The sequence below is a fragment of the Malaya genurostris genome, chromosome 2, assembly GCF_030247185.1.
Source record: "Malaya genurostris strain Urasoe2022 chromosome 2, Malgen_1.1, whole genome shotgun sequence".
Lineage (NCBI taxonomy): Eukaryota > Metazoa > Arthropoda > Insecta > Diptera > Culicidae > Malaya > Malaya genurostris.
Genome location: NC_080571.1, coordinates 122509161 through 122526291, shown reverse-complemented (window position 1 = coordinate 122526291; position 17131 = coordinate 122509161). Strand labels below are relative to the sequence as shown.

Below are 17131 nucleotides of genomic sequence, written 5' to 3'. Positions count from 1 at the left end.
AAAGTTGCCAATGATTGCTAGATCTACAATTAATGTTTGGCGCGCAAGGAGATGCTCAGTATTTCGCCGTTGAAGAAATGAATACTAGATCTTTGGAAAATCGTTTGGCGCGCAACGAGTAGATTTGCGTGGAGATTTTACATGCATGATTGATTCGTCATTTGGAAACACGTGCTTAATAGGGTATCAAAATCATTACTTGCCAAATGACTGTTTTAGCTATAGCGTAAACAGAAGCACAAGTTCTAATGTCATTTACAGTAGATGTAGTCAGATGAATTATGTTGGCAATCGTGGGCGTGAGTTGAACAAATCAAATTATGTAACGATTTTTTTACGTATTAATGATAGGATTCTGCTGTTGAAATAATGAGTTCAGATGAAAATATTTTCAGATGAAAGTTTTTTCAGCCGATTCGGGTGAGTTTTCAAGAGTGGTTTCCTTCAAAACGGATGGTATTCATGACATTTGTAAGCTGCTTAAGATAAATCATTTCATTTTCCGAACTTTGGATTACTTAACGAATTACCATATGCGAATCGTGAATATCATATCTGAAGGAGAAATCGTGGCATGTAAGAACCATTAGTTGTGAGATCTTCTGTTTTATACATTATACATTATACAACGATAAGAAGAATACTGGTATAATCACTCCTCATGTTCACTCCGCTAGAACAGAATATTGATTCTCAGGACTGAATACTAAGCAAACCGATGTGGTGACTCGACGAATGAAAGGCCTTTTGATACAATTCTTGAACGAATCCAGCGTTCATGTCAAAGTTAATGGTCACAATATTTAATAAAAGGGTAATTTGAACTTTCGAATGTCCAAGTATTTCTCATTTTATCGCTAATTCGTTAATCGAAAATTGATCCTGTCATTATCCTGCTACGAACATTCATCAAACACGACTTCACTAGCGTGAAGCAGGTTATGGACAACCGTTCAAAATTAGTTTATTACTTTCGATTCCCTAAGGATTTGCTATTAAATTTTTAAATGTCTTCAGTACAAATAAGTCTTAACATTCAATGACAAACAACAATCCCCGAAGGCTGCTTTTGGAAATTTGTGGGGTCAATTTAAAGTATTTATCTTGGTCATCTCTTTTTCATCCATCTGTTAATTTGTTTATTTGTTGATTTAGGAGCAAGGGAAAAGCCTGCTGGAGCTGAGTTTTTGGTTCTCCTTCTACAGCAGGCATAAAACTTTCTCATCTTTTGTATCAACAGATAATATTTGACCAAATGATACATAAAGAAATCTTTAATTACCCTTATTTAAACTACAAAGCTAACTAACAACTATTCATATTGACTAATTATCCTAATAAAACTAGCGGGAAAAGATTTGGAGAAAACGGGTTTTAATGGCGTTACGAGATAAATTAAAATTAAATCCATCATAGCAAGTATTGAACTATACTATACTATACGACATATACTCGAAAACGGCTCAATGAAGCCATAGTTAGTTCTAGCACGAGGAATTCTGAGAAAGGAATTAAACCACGAATTACGCCGAAGAATGTCAAAACTTAGCTGTTGTAGGAGATCTGCACTATCAATTCGAGATTGGATGAGGTCCGAGACAAAAACAGCTTTTTGTGTATCTCGGCGGACAGATAGCAAAACAATTTTCGTAGCGCGGAAGATTCAATGGATCTCTCCAGGACAGGCGACGCAAAGCAAAACGAATGAACTTGCACTGAACAGTTTTAATGCGTAGCTTATCTGTTTGATAATATGGTGCCCAAACAACAACAACATACTCGCGAACTGGAGCGCAATGTAAAGATTTATGTTGTTGAAATTTTTTGAGATGCGAAAGATGAATCCTAGCATCTTTAATGCTTTAGAGAGGGTATATTCTATGTAATCTTTGAAACTAAGTTTTGAATCCAATAACACTCCTAGATCCTTAATTGATGTCTCCCGTTTTAGTACAGCTTGCGAAATAGTGTAATCATACATGATCGTGGTTCGTTTACGAGAGAAGGAGATAACGAAGCATTTGAAGGCGTTAATAACCATTCTGTTGACGTTGCACCAATTAGAAAATACATCCAACTGTGACTGCAAGAAGTTTGAGTCTTTCAGATATTTGATGAGATTGAACAGCTTGAAATCGTCGGCGAATGATAGCTTCATGCATTGCAATGCGAAATTCAGATCATTTAGATATAGCAGAAATATGAATGGTCCTAGATGGCTTCCCTGAGGAAAGCCAGAGCTCACGATGAATGATAGAGTAACGCAGTCGCCAATTCTCACGGTCATACTACGACCAGTTAGATATGATTCAATCCCATCCATCATCCCACATGTCAAATCTTTAGTTTGAGAGAGATCTACAATCTCTGTTCAATACACTGACTCGGAGGATGAGATGGCAATCGGTGCATTTGTTTAGTTTTTGCGTAACAAAAGCATTGAACATATCCACAATAATTCTTGATGATAATTCTTCTTCGGGACGAAGTTAATGTGTTGGATATGAATTTTTTGTAATTCGTTTATTGTAAGCCAAGTAAACAGTAAAATAATGGAAAAAAACATCAACGTTTGACAACTCTCAGGCGAGACGAAGTTCGACGGGTCAGCTAGTATTTAATAAAAGGGTAATTTGAACTTTCGAATGTCCAAGTATTTTTCATTTTATCGCTAATTCGTTAATCGAAAATTGATCCTGTCATTATCCTGCTACGAACATTCATCAAACACGACTAAATCACTATCACTAGCGGTGAAGCAAGTTATGGACAACCGTTCAAAATTAGTTTATTACTTTCGATAATCCCTAAGGATTTGCTATTAAATTTTTAAACGTCTTCAGTACAAATAAGTCTTAACATTCAATGACAAACAACCATCCCCGAGGGCTGCTTTTGGAAAGTATTGTGGGGTCAATTTAAAGTATTTATCTTGGTCATCTCTTTTTCATCCTTAACAGATGGATTTGTTTATTTGTTTATTTAGGAGCAAGGGAAAAGCCTGCTGGAGCTGAGATTTTGGTTCTCCTTCTCCAGCCGGCATAAAACCTTCTCATCTTTTGTATCAACAGATAACATTTGACCAAATGATACATAACGAAATCTTTAGTTACCCTTATTTAAACTACAAAGCTAACTAACAACTATTCATACCGTCTAACTTATGTAAATAAAACTAGCGGGAAAAGATTCGGAGATAACGGGTTTTAATGGTGTTACGAGATAAATTGAAATCAAATTCATCAGAGCAAGTATTGCGTATACGCGGCACATACTCGAAAACGGTTCATTGAAGCCATAGTTAGTTCTAGCACGAGGAATTCTGAGAAAGGGATTAAACCGCAAATTACGCCGAAGAATGTCAAAACTTAGCTGTTGTAGGAGATCTGCACTATCAATTCGACATTGGATGTGGTCCGCGACGAAAACAGCTTTTTGTGTATCACGGCGGACAGAAAGCAAATCGAAGTGTATGAGCCTACAACGAGCTTTCGTAGCTTGGAAGATTAAATGGATCTCTCCAGGGCAGGCGACGCAAAGCAAAACGAATGAACTTGCGCTGAACAGTTTCAATGCGCAGCTTATCAGTTTGGTAATATGGTGCCCAAACAACAACAGCACATACTCCAGTGTAGAACGAACTAGAGCGCAATATAACGATTTCAGGCAGTATATGTTATTGAAATTTTTTGAGATGCGAAAGATGAATCCTAGCATCTTTAATGCTTTAGAGATTCTATGTGATCTTTGAAACTAAGTTTTGAATCCAATAACACTCCTAGATCTTTAATTGATGTCTTCCGTTTTAGTACAGCTTGCGAAATAGTGTAATCATACATGATCGTGGTTCGTTTACGAGAGAAGGAGATAACGAAACATTTGAAGGCGTTTATAACCATTCTGTTGACGTTGCACCAGTTAAAAAATACATCCAACTGTGACTGCAAGAAGTTTGAGTCTTTCAGATATTTGATGAGATGAAACAGTTTGAAATCGTAGGCGAATGATAGCTTCATGCATTGCATGCGAAATTTAGATCTTTTAGATATAGCAGAAATATGAATAGTCCTAGATGGCTTCCAGATGAGGAATGCCAGAGCTCACGATGAATGATGGAGTAACGCAGTCGCCAATTTTCACGGTCATACTACGACCAGTCAGATATGATTCAATCAAATCCATCATCCCACATGTCAAATCTTTAGTTTGAGAGAGATATACAATCTCTGTTCAATACACTGACTCGAAGGATGAGATGGCAATTGGTGCATTTGTTTAGTTTTTGCGTAACAAAAGCATTGAACATATCCACAATAATTCATGATGTTGGATATGAATTTGTCGTAATTAGTTTATTGTAAGCCAAGTAATCAGTAAAATAATGGAAAGAAACATTAATGTTTGACAACTCTGCTGTCCGAAAACACAAATTTAAAAAAATAATTTCAGGCGAGACGAAGTTCAACGGGCCAGCTAGTATATATATATATATATATATATATATATATATATATATATATATATATATATATATATATATATATATATATATATATATATATATATATATATATATATATATATATATATATATATATATATATATATATATATATATATATATATATATATATATATATATATATATATATATATATATATATATATATATATATATATATATATATATATATATATATAAAAGCAGAGATCATTCTTTGTAATCGCATCACGTAAGAACGGATGGACGGATTTACATGATTCTTTTTTTGTTTGATTAGTTTTTACCCCCACCGGGTTCGTACATCAAAAAAATTTGGAAAACTTGCTGGAAAAGTGGGGAAAATCCATGAAGTTGTCTTGTATGGACAATGGAATTTTCCACTTAAAAAGTCGCCAATGCTTGCTAGATCTACGTTTGATGTTTGGCGCGCAACAAGTTGCATAAGTGCTTGACCGTAATATCGTCAAAGAATACCGATAAAACTGAACTCACCATTTTGATTTTTGAAGCGCTTTCAAACATAATTTGCCGGTATATACTCATCAAACCCGTCCCGAAAATACTCATATTGTAAATGTTTTTAGGCAATATCATAGAACCGGAAGATGCCATCTTAGATTTCCGAAAAACTTCCAACATCGTTTTTCGTCATCTACTCATCAATCCCGTTCTGAAAATACCCACATTGTAAAGGTTTTTAAGGAATATCGACAAACCGGAAGTCACCATCTTGGATTTCCGAACCACTTCAAACATCGTTTTCCGTCATCTACTCATCAATTCCGGCTCGAAAATACCCACATTGTAAGGGTTTTAAGGAATATCGACAAACCGGAAGTTGCCATCTTGGATTTACAAACTACTTCAAACATCGTTTTCCGTCATCTACTCATCAATCCCGTTCCACAAATACCCACATTGCACAGTGGTTCAAAAGCGCAATTTCACGCTCTTAATTGATAACTCATAGGTTCGTGGTTTTTGAGGTACAGTATCTTCAGCAAAGTTGCTCAAAATGATAGACGCCATCTTTTGGCAAATTTTATTTATGTGATCAATCCCCCTAAAAGTGAGATAAACATTTTATTTTAGCTCAGAGCCAACATAGGGGCTAAGTTACTTCGACAAAGTTGTGCAGAAAGTTATTTCAAACAAGTTTGCTGAAGGTACTATTCCCGTAACTTGAGTGTAATTCAAGATATAAATTATTTTCTGAAAAGGGTGTCCAAAAACCAGTTTTTGTAAGAAAACATATATATTTTCAATTTATATGAGTTTTTCATGATATACAAAGTTTTTCATCTTTAAAAACTACACAACTTTCTAGAACATACTATGCTGTTATCATTTCAGTTTAATGAAATAGAGCAATTTTTCATGTTTTTTTTTTAAATAAAATTCTAACTTGTCTATTATCAAAAGGCGCAGGAAGGTGCAGATGAGACTACTCACATATTAAACTACTTCAAAAGAGCTTTCATGCCGTGGTTGAGTTACTTGTCTGCGATCGTCTGCAGGCGAGATATGTTCTTTTCAAGTATCCTTGTCCTTGACATTTGCAATGATTAGGTTCATTGTATTTCAGATCAGATTTCAGTATATATTCATTACTATGGTACTTGCCACAAAATATTATTTTTTTGTGCACATTGAAGTCTATAAATTGAATAGTTTAGTGACTGTTTTGTCACGACTTTTAAAAAAGTCATCATCAAATCGAATTAAGTTATGTCATCTTCTGGTAGAGAAAAGTATGATCAAAACTCATTTTTTAGTTATTTGTTTTTATTTTATGATAGCTGGCAATGTTCTTAACCAGCTAAAAGACTCTTAGCATCGTTCGACAGATTCTTCTTGGCCAGTTTTGGCAATCCACGAATATTTGTAACCAAAGGATCCAATGAAACTAATTACCAATTCATGGGATCCCGATTCGTAAGTGATCTGGATTGTTCGCGTGTATAATACTCACGACATCTGTATAAAAGAAACTTCTTAATCATTATGAACAGTACAATATAGCAAGCGTTTATCGATCTCCACTTTAATTGATGAATAGAAGATATTTATCCACAGAGCTTTTCTATAGAAAAAACTTACCAAAATATGACATAGCGTAATTCGACATGATAGTTGCCTTTTTTCAAAGTCGTGGCTTCTTATCTCACTTTTAAAAAACGTCGGACAGTTACTTTCAAAAACCGTCTGTAATTATTACTGAACTTTTCAATTTGTAGACTTCGATGTCCATAAAAACCTTTTATTGTAAGAGTTTCCATGGTAACGAATATATACTGAAATCTGATCTGAAATACAATGAACCTTATCATTGAAAATGTCAAGGACAAGGATATTTGAAAAGAACACATCTAGCCTGCAGACGATCGCAGATGAGTAATTCAACCACGGTATGAAAGCTCTTTTGAAGTAGTTTAATATGTGAGTAGTCTCATCTGCACCTTCCTGCGCCTCTTGATTATAGACAAGTTAGAATTTTATTTAAAAAAACATGAAAAATTGCTCTATTTCATTAAACTGAAATGATAACAGCATAGCATGTTCTAGAAAGTTGTGTAGTTTTTAAAGATGGAAAACTTTATAACATGAAAAACTCAAATAAATTGAAAATATATATGTTTTCTTACAAAAACTGGTTTTTAGGCACCCTTTTCAGAAAATAATTTATATCTTGAATTACACTCAAGTTACGGGAATAGTACCTTCAGCAAACTTGTTTGAAATAACTTTCTGCACAACTTTGTCGAAGTAACTTAGCCCCTATGTTGGCTCTGAGCTAAAATAAAATGTTTATCTCACTTTTAGGGGGATTGATCACATAAATAAAATTTTCCAAAAGATGGCGTCTATCATTCTGAGCAACTTTGCTGAAGATACTGTACCTCAAAAACCACGAACCTATGAGTTATCAATTAAGAGCGTGAAATTGCGCTTTTGAACCACTGTGCATTGTAAGGGTTTTTAAGGAATATCGTCAAACCGGAAGTCGCCATCTTGGATTTACAAACCATTTCAAACATCGTTTTCCGTCAACTACTCATCAATTCCGGTTCGAAAATACCCACATTGTAAAGAAGGTTTAAGGAATATCGATAAACCGGAAGTCGCCATCTTGGATTTTGAACCGACCTCAAACATCATTTTCTTGCACCCACTTATCACATCCGTTCCGAAAATGGCCATGTGATTGAGGGTTTCCACATTCATTACACGAAACTTTTTTTACGAAGTAAATTCCAAATAACGTAAACTTTTTTTACGAACCATATCCCAAATAACGTAAACTTTTTTTACGAACCATATCCCAAATAACGTAAACTTTTTTTACGAACTACCTCCATTTACGAACCTCCGTTTAGTTCGTAAATGATGGTTTCGGTGTACCAGTATTCTAGAAACGCATTTCATAGCGCTAGACAGGATATGTCAAATGTAGCAAAATGGCGGACAATGACGGAATGAGAATAAAGTTCCATTTCTTAAATTACAGCTTCATTCATGCACACTGCTCACAAGAGACAATAGCCAATAAATAGCATCTGAATGACGAAACACCAGCATCGTGTACGAATGTTTCTTAAATATAACAAACCACGAGCAAATTTTACACGGTTTAGTAAGAATATCGCAAAGCATCGAGTGGTTCTACAGAACAATCATTGAATTGTTAATTACCAATATGATTTGTTATTATTCATTACAAATGTTGTTTACTTACAGCAAGTTGTCGTAGCGTCGCTCCAACAACAACTCGAAGCAATTTTCCGTCGTAGTGCATTGTTGCAGGTCCATTGCGAACTACGCTCTGAATGTTATGGAACAGCCCATTGGTAAGCTCCAGCTCGCCGTGATAGGTGATTATAATCGGTGTCTGGTATGCATGATACAGTTGTTACTATCAATACGATATTTCGATTATCGGAACATCTTACGTGCTCGAACCCTTCAACTACATCTGGTAAATCGATTGGTATATAGTTTTCATTCAACCATGGTCCAACTTGAATCATTATAATATCAACATAGTTATTCATATTGGCAGACATTGGTAAGGTGTTGCGGGACCTGAAAATATTCAGAAGGTGAATACTTAAAAACGGAAGAAGGCGTTCCAGTCAGCGCCCCTTTTACTATTTCTCCCACTCTCAATCATGTTGCGAAGGCCGTCAAATTTCTAGTGCTGGTCTTGACAATGGATTTTTCCCGGTGTTGTTGTAATTCTTACGAATCCGCGCATTTTTTGCATTGTATGAAGGCTCTGGAAAGTTTATTTGTTATGTTCCTAAGAACTGACGGGGGGTGGTGCGGTGTCTATCCCCAACAATCGGTATAGATGCTGCAAAAATTTCATGGTGTGACACCGCACCTACCTACTATAAGCTATCCAATGATGTATTATAAAGCTACTAAAGTGAAAAAATAATATACATAAAAAAGATGCTTTTTTTTATTTTTCTTCAGATTACGATTATTAGTGTATTAATTTTGAAAGAAAACTATAAAGCAAACATTAATTCATAAACAATCTCTTCCTTCGTGTACATGGAAATTTATGTTGGGTTTGCTTGGTGATTATGTTTGCCTTTGAGTTAAAACACATAAATAAATGATACTATTTTTGTGTAAGAATATCGAACATTCATTAAATAACATAAAAAACAGGTGTGGCATCTCACCCGGATTAGTATTTTTTTTATATATAATATAATATAATAATATAATCACTATGAACAGATTTTACTTTTTAACACAAAATCAATTTTCAATCTTTAGTAGGATCCTTCAACTTTTAAGAATAATAATAATAATAATAATAATAATAATAATAATAATAATAATAATAATAATAATAATAATAATAATAATAATAATAATAATAATATTAATAATAATAATAATAATAATAATAATAATAATAATAATAATAATAATAATAATAATAATAATAATAATAATAATAATAATAATAATAATAATAATAAAACTTAAGTAAACAGTTTTGAAGAATATTATAATGAAAACAAAAAGGGACAGCCTTTTAGGGTTCTTCAAACTGTTGACTACACGACTATTGTCGAAACTACGGCCAAAATTTCTTTGAAATATTTAGGCAGCAGATTTTTGTGTTCCTTATAAACTTATATTTATTTAAGCGAGCTACTTTTGTTTCCTATATGCGGGCGCAATTTAAAAATACTAAAAGTAACACCGAACAATTAGTGGTCAGGTTTTGAATATCCTAACTCAACCCAAGATTTTTTATTGCATTACACTTACTGCTTGTAAATTTTTCTTGTTTTGAAGAGAAACATTTCCTAAATGCGAAAACACACATTGAGAACCATTGCCCCTCGTCTCAGGCAAACGGCGTATAAAATAAATCCGCAGATTTATCAAATACAAATCAGTATTACTCTACATTAATATACACATTCCAAAAAATCTATTGATTCCAAAATTATCAAAACCGGTTCAGCACCAAAGAAAATACAACCATTTGAAAATACCATTCCGGCTGTTTTTGAAGCTTGATAGTCGGAATGTTGAGAAATGGAAAACTATCCGAGCGAGTCGCACTTCGGTACGCTCCACACGTGCGGGTCGTGGCTGAAAAATTCATTGCTCCGAAAATATTTATCTCTCCACTCTAAAACTTTGTCAGAATAGAGTCAAACCTCTAAGGCTACTTCTTTTAACTAAAGAAAGAAAAAAATGGGCCCAAGCCTGCATTTATTTAATATGTTTATTATTTTTAACTTTTTCATTCAATAAATTTGTTTGTTTGTTTTTGGAATTACTTATTTGAAGGCTAAGGAAAAGACGCACATTTCATGTCTAGGATGAATTTTGGTATCTTTATTAGATTTTTAAATATAGGCTGTTGGAAAAAGGCTCTTTTTTGTGAACGTGGAACTTCAAAAACTCATTTCTCGAAAAACCCACGATGCGTAGAAATATTTCCAAGCAGCTGGTGTAATGATATCAGACCTCAGGGTGAGACGCCGCACGTATAGAAGACGTTGAAAAAAAGGCTTTTTCCTTTTTTCAGTTTATTTAACTGATGTTTGATATTTTTTTACAAAACGATGATCATTCGTTGTTGTGTTTCAACACAAATGCAAACAAAATCATTCAATAAACAAAAATAAATTTCAATGAACCGTAAAATGAAGAAAAATAAGGAAATTGTTTTGCGCCATCTATACCAATTGTATTGTTTGACTGATAGAAATCAGCAGCTATTACACACGTTTTCTTTTGTCTAAACGAAATACACACTTTTACATACACGCCTCCAAAGCATCGAACCGATATAAGAGATCTCGAAGGTGCGGCATCTATACCAACGTAGCGTCTCACCCGTCATTACCCTAGAATATCTACGCCTCTGTTCTAAGAAGCAATACCGCAGAAAAAATCGTTCGACAATTGAGATAAATGGAGCTACAGATACCCTACGTCAAAACCAAACACTGTAATTTAAATATTAAGCAGACGACAGATCTCTTCGGCAGCTAGCTTTAAAGGTGGGTTTTAAATTCCGGAAGAAAATTGTTTCGTGAGTCGCATTTTCTGAGAGATCGTTTTGTTTACTTAGAGAAATATACGAATCATATCCTATCTCTACCATTCCAAGTTCTCTCTCATGAAACTCATGGTGACTCATTGATATCCGCGGTCTCTTGAAACAACTAGTATCGGTCTAGCAATGCTCCCCTTTCTCGATAGCACAGCCTTCCCGATCAGATGGTAATAACAGAATTATAACAACTGAAGTAATTTATTTCAGAAATATAATGTAACAAATTTTGAAATATTTTTGGCTAGTAAGCTGCTAAAATAACAAAAAAGACCCTAGCGGGAACAAAATCGTAACAGATTTTAAGACGTTTACATCACAATTATTATTGAATTTATTATATCTACAGAAGTCCGAAAGCAGAAATTTATAACAATGTAATAAATCAGTTGAATGATTTTTTAATAAATGACTAATTTATTTAAGTTTTTTGAAATTCTGATCATTATATTTAGCATCGTTTTGCTAGTTCTTTGTGTAATTCTACTCAAGTCTTTCACGAAGCACAACTACAGACGGTCTACTTCTACTCAGCAAAAGCACATATGAAACAATCGGTAGTCAAGTGACAGAAATAAACAAGCTAGTGTTATTTGATTCTGGAGAGATTATCTAGACGGATTGCAAAAAGTGAAAAGAAGCAGTTGTATTATCAGTTGATTCTTTCTGCTCTTATCTTAGCGTGTGTGTGATTGGTTTTGCATTGGATGATAGACTCAATTGTTTGGAATAGGTGAACAAAAAATGTTGTACCTATATCAAAACTTCATGCACTGAAAAGTCTGTCACACAATATAATTGGGACAGTTAGTTCTGATTCCTGATACACTTTACTACAAAGACACTATACACCAACAAAGCATGTATCAATGCGAAAAAAGCTATAAATCTAATCCAACATATGAAAAAATTGACCACTCTTTTCAATAAATCTTGACAGCATTGATGCTGGAGGAGCTTTTATTCAGCTATATTAAAAGGATCCCTACACAAAATAGGAAAGGCACTACCTAGTCGGTCATTAAATTGACAGTATTGGTCCTCTTTTAATGTCTTGGTTGTCAACCACTTCACAGGAAAAGTTATAGCCATGTGAAATCAGCCCCAAAAAAAATTCATATTGTCATACCGTATTTGAAAGAGCATGAACTGGAGACAATTGCCCTGAAATTTCAACCCATTAACTACCATATTGACGGAGCCAGAAAAAAAATTATCAACCTTCCCGGAAATACCTAAAACATCACTGTTTTTTTTTTTAATTCCAAAATCTGTTGAAACAGAAAGGTAAAATTCCACAAAAGGAGTGTAATGCCAAAACTTTGCTTTTCTTAGTCCACCTAGTGATGCAATGATTCCTTTCTCATATAACTCATATTCTCATAAATAATACTAGAAGATTTTTCAAAAAATTGGCTTTGCATCTTGAATAAGAACAAAAAAAATTTTTTGCACGTAAACCAGCATAACCTTTTCAGTTTTTTTATGTTTCAATTATAGAGGTTTTAACCTTAGAGTCATTCTCGATTTTCTCGTAGATGGCTGAACCGATTTCCACAAACTTATATTCAAATGAGAGGTCTCTAGGTTCCATTGGTTGCTATTAAATTTTACTCGGATCGGACCTTCGGTCCGGGAGTAACGGGCTAAAAAATAAAGAAAAATATTTTTTATGAAAAGTGTTATGTTTCCATGAGTTGATGTACATTTCATAATATCAATCATTTTGCTCATTAATCTTCATAAGAAGACATGGTTCATGATTTCATGATTAAAAAATCATGGTACCGGCAATAGATTTATATCCGTGTGGTGACCGCCGATAATGACACCAGCAAAGAAATTCAGAGACGTATTTTAGCAGGAAATCGTGCGTACTTTGTACTCAGAAAAACCACCGCACGAAATTGACCATCTACAAAACGCTCATTAGACCGGTTATTCTCTATGGCCACGGGACCAGGACTATGTTGGCAGAAGACCAACGCGCCCTCAGTGTTTTCGAAAGAAAGATACTGAGGAACATCTATGGCGGAGTGCAGATGGAAGACGGAAAGTGGAGACGGTGTATGAGTCACGAATTGCAACAGCTGCTAGGAGAACCTCCCATAATACGGACAACTAAAATCGGACGTCTACGAGGGGCTAGGCATGTCATAAGGATGTCGGACGACAGCCCAATGAAAAAGGTACTTGAATCCAATTCGAAGAGGAGCGCAGCGAGCAAGGTGGATCGATCAAGTGGAGGGTGATCTCCGAAGTATCCGTGTCTTGAGTGGCTGGCGACGAGCAGCCATGGACTGAGTTATGTAGAGACGTATTCTTAATACAGCAAAGGGCACCCCAGGACTATAGCTGTTAGGCAAAGCAAGACAAGACAGAAAATAGATCCGGACAAAATTCTACATCAACTTATAGGACCATAAATCTATTCATTCAAATTTGAGTTAGTAAAAATCGTTTTAGCCGTTTCCGTGAAATAAAAGTGATAGTAATCCCGGAGCCGAAAGTTGTATTTGAATAAAATTCGATTGTATGGGATTGTAAGACCATTCATTTGAACATAAGCTTATGAAAATCGTTTGAATGGTCTATGAGAAAATTTAGTTTTTTTGCCCCTGAGCCGGAAGCTGTCATTTACTCCACAATTCTTCCGGTTAGAAACTATATCATTGGAAAATATTCAAATCGATTAGGTTTTTAAAAACTCAAATCGATTTAGCTATAGAATAGGACTTCGAGTGCGATAAAAATACAGCTTTAACGACTACCGCTTCTATTAAATGCAAATCAATAAATTGAACTTTTATACATAAATGTGTAGTACAATGTTATGCTACCAAAAAATGTTTGTCTTTGAAATAGACGCTCAGCAGCCTTCGTTTAAAGATATTTTTATTGGCTGGTTTCGGAACAAAATGGTTATGCTTTGAACACGAAATGGCATACAGAAACACGTGAACTATGATAATCTACACACATTTCATTATCTATGGTTAACAGATAGGTTGTCCTAAATGAAAATTTGTCCTGAAAATTTATACTTTTCATAGAAGATTTTACATCACTCATTGACAAGCAGCGTTAGAAATAACACCATATATGCAAAACTGACATTTTGTTAGTTTGTACGCAATTGATTGAATTTTGAAAAATTGAGTATATAGATCGCATAAGTTGATTCAAACTATTTGCACAACGAAATTCTTCGGAATAAACTTGCCAAACAGTACATAACACTGTGTAACTCCGACTCTTCTAAAATAAGAGAACAACATATATCCCTTATCAAATTTTATCGCTGTCGAATGCAAGTCACGATTATTATCTTCACACAGCGTACGCAGGCGATAAACTTTTTTCTGGAAAAAGATAAAATAGTCGTACAACAACTCACAATATATTGGCACTATTTTCACTCTCGGGTGGGCTATCGGCCAAAGCCAAAACGCTCATAATCACCAACAATAGCGCACTGAACAACTTCATTTCGCAGAGTTTTTCCATTCAACGCAGAGCACAACAAAAATTGTTTGGAACGGTAGCAACGCCGCTCACTCGTATTTATAGAAGATCAATAAACAGAATAGAGCTATCACTTGATAAGCTGTTAATACCCAGGAATACCGAGATAAGAAAAAGATGCAATACACGAGAACCACCATTGAAATAAACAAAAAATTGATTAATGATATTCGGAGACACCTGTGGCAAAAACAAATGATATTTTACTAATCGATATTTCAATAACACTGTAATGCTCTAGCAACAAAGGCTACGAAATGGATTGAATATAATTGCACATTATTAGTAACATTGGTTACGTAGTACAATAAAGTAAACTACGCCTCTTGTAAAAAAATAATAGGAATATATTTTTTATGCAGACAAAAAATCTGAATTTAACGGACGATAATAAAAAGGGCTATCATCTTCTTTTGTTCTTTAAAATTAAATATTGTTTTGCCTTCCTCACATACTATGAAAACCGACCTTTCACCCTTTTTTTCAGTTCATCGAGTACGCAAAATGTCTGTGTATACGAAATCCCTGAACATTGTTTGGATCTGACATCTAGTTATGGGGTTAAATGTGCACAAAATTAAAACATGTGTACTAACTTTTCATAGAGCTGGCTGAACCGACTTTCACAAAATTAGATTCAAATGGAAGGTCCTTTGGTTCCGTAGAAGATTCCTGAATTTAATCTTGATCCGATTTCCGTTCCCGGAATTACAGAGTAATTAGTATAGAAACTCCAATTTCAAATTACTCACTTTTTTCAGAGATGGCGTGATCCATTTTTACTTAGAATCAAATGAAAGGTCTTATGGTCCTATACAAAACTTCTAATTATCATCTGGATCCGTCGTTCGATTACAGAAGTACAGAATAAAGAGTGTTGAACATTTCAAGCAGTTATAACGAACAGTGATGCAAAACACACAAAAATATGGTTACCAGGAGCTCAAATCAGTTCCAATCGATAGGCCTTGTCAGCCAAACGTATCCATTCCGGCTATACCAGTCCCCGGCTTAGCATCGGAAATAGTGGTCACAAACTATAAAATTGAATGAATTCACTTTTCTCAGCACTGGCTCGGCCGATATTTACAAACTTATTTTCAAATGAAAGGGTGATGAGTGTCCAACCAAAACAAACTAACCGCAATGTCTAACCTTCATATAGTTAACGACATAAAAAAGTACGAAATTTTCGAATCAAATTTAAAACTGTTCGAACTTGTAGGCCTGGCTATTTAATAACCCTAAAAACTTACTACAACTCGGACCTATGTCTCATACTGCTATTGAATTTCATCCGATAAAAGAAATATAGGGTGAAGTAAGCTTAAAATTTTAAACTGTCATTAAAAGCGACGGGGCAAAAGTCGAAAAAAAATCCAACTTTGGTTCAAACTGTTTCAATTTGTTGATTATGTTTGTTGCTGGTCAAATTAACTGAACCCGGTTATACCGGGTTCTCGGTTCCGGAAGTACCGGAACTACTTGTAAAAATCTTCAAAAAAGAACTCATCTCATTTGCTGAGAGAAAACCCGGCTTATTTTGACGTAGGACTACGTCTTTCTTTACTATACACCCAAACCTCAGTTTACGAACACTTTTTATACGTTACCTCTTTTTACGTAACTCTTTTTACGAACAAAATCCCAAATAACGTAATCTTTTTTTACGAACCAAATCCCAAATAACGAACCTACTTCGTAAAAAGAGGGTTTGGCATACATCGAAAGTGATTTCCGGCTCATTTATATTCCATGGAAACTACTACAATATGGGTATTTTTGGAACGGGTTTAAAGAGCATATTCCGGAAAACGATGTTTGAGGTGGTTCTGCAATTCAAGATGACGACTTCCGGTTTTGTTATATTCCTTGAAAACCCTTACAATGTGGGTATTTTCGGAAAGAATTAGATTTCAAAACGATCACAAACATCTTTCTTTTTTGGTACCTACACCCGAATCTGTTCTGAAAATATCCATATTGTGAGTATTTTCAATTTTTAAGTATCAATAGAGCGAAAGTGATCATCTTAGATTTAGAACGATCGCAAACATCGTTTATATGGCATCACATCAATTCCTTTTCGAAAATACCCATACTGTAAGGGTTTTCAAGGAATATCAAATCTTGAATTGCAGAACCACCTCAAACATCGTTGTCCGACATCTACTCATCAATCCCGTTCCGGAAATACTCATATTGTAAGGGTTTTCAAGGTATATCAAAAGTCCGGAAGTCGCCATCTTGAATTTCAGAATTACCTTAAATATCGTTTTCTGACATCTGCTCATCAATCCCGTTCCGAAAATACCCATATTGTTAGAAGTTGTAAGCAATATCAACAAACCGGAAGCCGCCATCTTGGATATTGAAACGAGCACAAACTTCATTTTCTTGCCTTACTCTTCACATCCGTTTCGAAAATAGCCATATGATGGGCAGTTTCCACATTCATTACACAAAACTTTTTTTATGAAATAAATTCCAAATAACGTAAACTT

At 34.6% G+C, this 17131-nt stretch overlaps 1 protein-coding gene across 3 annotated transcripts in view; it reads right to left on the bottom strand.

The window, feature by feature from the left end:
* Nucleotides 1–17131, bottom strand: part of LOC131430270 (uncharacterized) — a 65701-nt gene that overhangs the window by 6732 nt on the left and 41838 nt on the right. For 2 of the 3 annotated variants that reach the window (XM_058595099.1, XM_058595100.1), the window contains exons 2-3: nucleotides 8455–8587; nucleotides 8241–8393 (exon numbers count right to left, since the gene is read on the bottom strand). In XM_058595099.1, coding sequence (XP_058451082.1) covers nucleotides 8241–8393; nucleotides 8455–8587 — 286 coding nt within the window. Of the gene's footprint in view, nucleotides 1–8240; nucleotides 8394–8454; nucleotides 8588–14499; nucleotides 14656–17131 lie in introns of those variants that run through there. The other variant, XM_058595098.1, reaches the window with a different exon arrangement.